We start from the raw sequence: 5,000 nt of genomic DNA, 5'->3' as shown, positions 1-5,000 counted from the left end.
TATCTTGTTATAAATGTCCGCTGGCTTGTCTAGATGAGACTCTTATTCCTCGGCTGGATCGTGTCGAGACTTTGAAGCTGCACTGAAACTCACATCTGGACCTTCGACCCGTTGGACCCCATTGAAGACACTATATGGAGAAAATCCTGGAGTGTTTTCCTCAAAAACCTTCATTTCTTTTCCACTGAAGAAATAAAGACATGAACATCTTGGATGACGAGGGGAGAGTAAACTAACAGGACATTTGAATTCTGAAGTGAACGACTCCTTTAATTCAAAGAGAAAACAAGATTATTTTTCTGACTCCATTGGATATTTGTTCTGGTTTTAAACACAAACTCACTTCATTTTCATACATTTTTGACGTAATATCTTCAGTAATTTTGCTTCTTCTCCAGTAAATGAATCTTGATTTAAGAATATTTCTATATTTGTGCTGGAAAACAAGATAGAAACACTGAGGAAGAGCATTTTTCCCAGTTACCGATTAGGAAAACCCGGCTAGTTTATGAGTGATAAGGGTTAGTTCAGATCAGTGTGGAATGAGTTCAGATTGAAACGGTGAATATTTGAATTGAAACGATCATCTATTGTGCAGAATCACTTTACGGCTCTTAAACGCTGGAGCTTCCAGTGAGACGGGAACAATAGGCTCGGCTAGGAAGCGCACATCTGATCTCGGCAACAATAGGGAAGCTGAATTGGATTTGCCGATGTTAGTCGAGCCCATTACAATGAATTATCTCAAACGCAATCTTTCCTCTGGCTGAAAGGGCGGATCGACTTACAGTCCGAGGAAAAAAACACACCGACGGGACTCGATGACATCATCCTGTGTGGATTAAACACGGAGTTCAGGATTATTCCCTGAATCACATCTGTGAGACGCCGAGGACGTGCGTCTCCTCCTCATGCGTCACTCACGATCTCTCCGACAGCTGATGTGACTTTCAACAGTTTTCCAGGAGCGGAAACGGTGTGAACGCTTCATCCCGGTGACAGAATGAAAACAGGCCACTCTCTGATGACAAACAGACTTTTCCTAAAAAAACCCTGAAACATTGGGATGAAACACGACGCTCCATGCAGCGCATGCGAGACACTGACAAAGACAGACACAACAAAGAGACTGAACAAATGCCAAGCTTCTCGACGAGACTCACGCTGGGCTTATGAAAACTGATAAACCCGGAGCGGGATTGATTACGGGAGCACAGGTGATCCGGGATTACGATTCTGATCCCATCGGATCGTCTGTCATGCTGAGAACGGATGCTTTCAGAACGAGTCAAACAGTCAAAGTTTGTCTCTCCGTATGGGATTAAAAGCCGTGTCATGTAAGACTTGAGTGCGTTTGTTTGTGAACTTCCAGGGTGAACATCTCAATATTAATATACATGAGCCGAAGCGTTTCAGACGACAGCAGCGCTACACTGCGGAAAATTATATTAATGTCTCCTTTTCCAGCACAAATATCTAAACATTCTTAAATCAAGATACATTTACTGGAGAAATGACTGAAGAATATATATGAAATGTGAAAAATATGTCAAAATGAAGTGAGTTTAAGATTTAAAAACAAGATCAAATATCTGCCAATGGAGTCAGAAAAATAAACTTGTTTTCTCTTTAAATTAAGTTTATTTTTCTGACATTGGCAGATATTTGTTCTTGTTTTAAACACAAACTCACTTCATTTTGATGCATTTTCGAGACTTAATATCTTCAGTCATTTTGCTGCTTCTCCAGTAAATGAATCTTGATTTAAGAATGTTTAGATATTTGTGCTAGTGTAACGGAGGCCAGCTAGTAGTTGCTGTGCGAGTAAACCTCACTCCTCTGATCTCAATAGGCGCTCTAGCGACAGATGCTAGAGGCTACAGTCTTTAGCCTCCTTGTTAGAGTGCCTGACTCTCATGCCGGAGACCCGGGTTCGAGACCCGCACGGAGCGGGGTGTGAAGGACCCGGTGAGAGGGGTTACACTGGAGAACGAGACAGAAACACTGAGGAATTTACAGTAACTAATAACAGTGACGGACATTTATGGAAGCTTGTTTCAGACAAGATTTGTTTTTATCTCACAGTTCTGACTTTATAACACGCAATTCTGATATAAACTTGCAATTGTGAGAAGAAAAGTCAGAATTGTGAGATATAAAGTCGCAATTACCTTTTTTATCTGTTATTCTGTGTAAACAAGCTTCCACAGACATCAGTCATGCACTGTAGCAAAACCACCACATGACCTGGTGAACACACACACCTATCCAGAGCGAGGATAGAGAGAATAACGACCAGTCCAGATCCATATATGAGGCTGACGCACACTAATATTAGATACTTCAGTCACGCTCGTGAACATCAGGGATGTTTAGTCAGTTTAGTGATCAGTGACGCTTGTGCTGATGTCGATCAGTGTAACGCAAGAGTGACTGAAGTGCACAGAAACGTTCTGATCATGTGACGTTTGACTGACAGCTGTCGATGAGACATCAGCCCGATCAGCGCTCCGATAAAACTGATGCTTCAGAGCGATCGATCGAAGCTGATGCTCAGCAGAAAGCAGACACACACACACACACACGTGCAGAGACACAGACAGATGAGATCACCTCAGCCAATCACGACGCGGCGCGCTCAGGCATGCATCTGTCCTCATGCACACACTCACTGGTTTCCAATTGCTGGGTTTCCACGGCCTTCCGAGCACAAGGTTTGCAAACAAGATCCCACAATGCAACACACCAGACTGACATGACCCTCGTCTTCAGCGCTGTACATTTGACTACCATATCACTGCTTGACTGACATTTATTTCTCTGTCTTTAAATGCCAAACAAAAGAAAAGAGAGCAAATAAACAAAAAACACACCAACCTTCTCGCAGCTCTGAGGGTGTAAGGGGTTTGAGATGGGAAGCAGAGAGAAAACCAGGGAAACACAGAGAGAGTAAAAAGGCCACTGCAATCTTCATCTCTCTCCTCATTCAGTGTGTGTTTGAGTGGCAGCATTATTATTATTATTCATATACAGTCCCAAATATTAGAGATATCGAGGCTTGGCCTTGCTCTACTCTGAGAAACTCACTTCATAAAGAAAGAAACATCACAAGCAAACTGAGAAATAAACACACAGACACACACTGCAAGACCTGTTTAGTTGTGCGTCATGAGCACTGAAGTCAATTAGTTCTGATTAGTAATTCACAACATACAAACAAACAACCAAAAATGAAGAAACTAACAAGCACACAAACGTTAGCAGTATTAGCGTCCTGCAGCACTGGATCACGAGACGAGATTCCCGCTCATTACTCTTCCCAACTCGTTTCCTTCTTTTATTCTCTATTAAAACCCTTTCCGGACCAATAGGGCGTGAGCGCTTCAGCCCGACGGCAAATATCACTAATTGAGTTTACAGAAACAATTACATGCCTGCAAACCCAATTCATTTCAAATCAATTAGCTTTGTTAATGCTTTGATTAGCCGAGAGTCGCGGATGAACCCCGACGGGAAGCACTTGAGTTTATGAAGTCGGTGTTTCTCCGGCGAGTTCATCGGATCAGACGAATTACTCAGATAACACACAAACTGCCCAGCGGACAGGGAACGTTATGAACAAACGTTAATAAAACATTAATTTGGAGTTTTCTGGTCTTTAATAATGTTCTCTAAACGTTTGCACAAAAACATTATTTATACATCGATTATGGAACGTTTTTTCTGAAATGTTTCAGTTGGATGTTCGTTTTATAAACGTTATTTGTTTCAGAGAACATTCAAAAGTAACACTTCATAATGTTTGAAGAATGATACAATGGAATGTTTCCTTAACGTTCACACAACCAAAAACGTTTTTAAAACGTTTAAAAATCTGAACATTCAGAAATAACGTTTTCATAACTTGATGGTTACTTTAATATCTTTGAGATGTTTTTATTAATACACTGAATTAGTTTTTATATGTATGTTTTCCGTTTTCAGTTGAATTTTGTTAAAAAGGTTTTAGTAGTTTTGTTGTTTGTTATCTAGAGTTTTTATTAAGTTTTATTTCAGTTTTAATTTTAGTTATTTCAGTACAGAAGTTCACCTATTAAACTAAATGAAAATTTACTATAAAAGTTTAAGGTTTTTTATATTTGTTTTTTTCAGTTAACGTTTAAGCATCAAAAATGTTTTTATGGTTTTAGTTTTAATTTCAGTTTCCGTTGATGGTTAGCAAAGCGTTCTTAGAGCATGTTTTTGTTAGCTGGGCAGAATAATAACGTAACGCAGTATATATCGGTAGATGTGTTTGATCAGTGCTGCAGGGGCTGCTGGGTAATTAAAGAAGCTGTCTGCGCTGTGTGTGTGTGTGTGTGTGTGTGTGTGTGAGTGAGAGAGAGTGTATTACCTACGGAGTACCTACTGTGTTTCATACCTCTCACGTATAAGTTAGCAGGGGACGAGTAGCGCACGCCCTGAGCGTTAGAAGCTACGCACTCGTACTTCCCCTGATCCGTCTCCTCACTGCGCTCGATCTGCAGCGCTCCTGCACAGAGAGACAGACAGGCAGAGAGACAGACAGGTCAATCAGACAGAGAGACAGACAGACATGTCAATCAGTCAGAGAGAGAGACAGGTCAATCACACAGAGAGACAGACAGGCAGAGAGACAGACAGGTCAATCACACAGAGAGACAGACAGGCAGAGAGACAGACAGGTCAATCAGACAGAGAGACAGACAGACATGTCAATCATTCAGAGAGAGAGACAGGTCAATCACACAGAGAGACAGACAGGTAGAGAGACAGACAGACATGTCAATCAGTCAGAGAGAGAGACAGAGAGACAGACATGCAGAGAGACAGACAGGTCAATCACACAGACAGAGAGACAGACAGGTCAATCAGAAGAATAGACAGACAGGTCAATCAGACAGACAGAGAGACAGACAGGTCAATCACACAGAGAAACAGACAGGTCAATCAGACAGAGAGACAGACAGGTCAATCAGTCA

At 41.4% G+C, this 5,000-nt stretch overlaps 1 protein-coding gene across 1 annotated transcript in view; it reads right to left on the bottom strand.

The window, feature by feature from the left end:
• Window positions 1–5,000, bottom strand: part of ptprsb (protein tyrosine phosphatase receptor type Sb) — a 123,383-nt gene that overhangs the window by 60,468 nt on the left and 57,915 nt on the right. The window contains exon 8 of the mRNA XM_084120963.1: window positions 4,409–4,531. Within this exon, the coding sequence (XP_083977089.1) occupies window positions 4,409–4,531 (123 nt within the window). The remainder of the gene's footprint in view (window positions 1–4,408; window positions 4,532–5,000) is intronic.

This window comes from Abramis brama (genome assembly GCF_963993115.1).
Source record: "Abramis brama genome assembly, chromosome: 7".
Classification (NCBI taxonomy): domain Eukaryota; kingdom Metazoa; phylum Chordata; class Actinopteri; order Cypriniformes; family Leuciscidae; genus Abramis; species Abramis brama.
The sequence above is the reverse complement of the archived record's forward strand: the minus strand, read 5'-3'. Positions and strand labels throughout refer to the sequence as shown.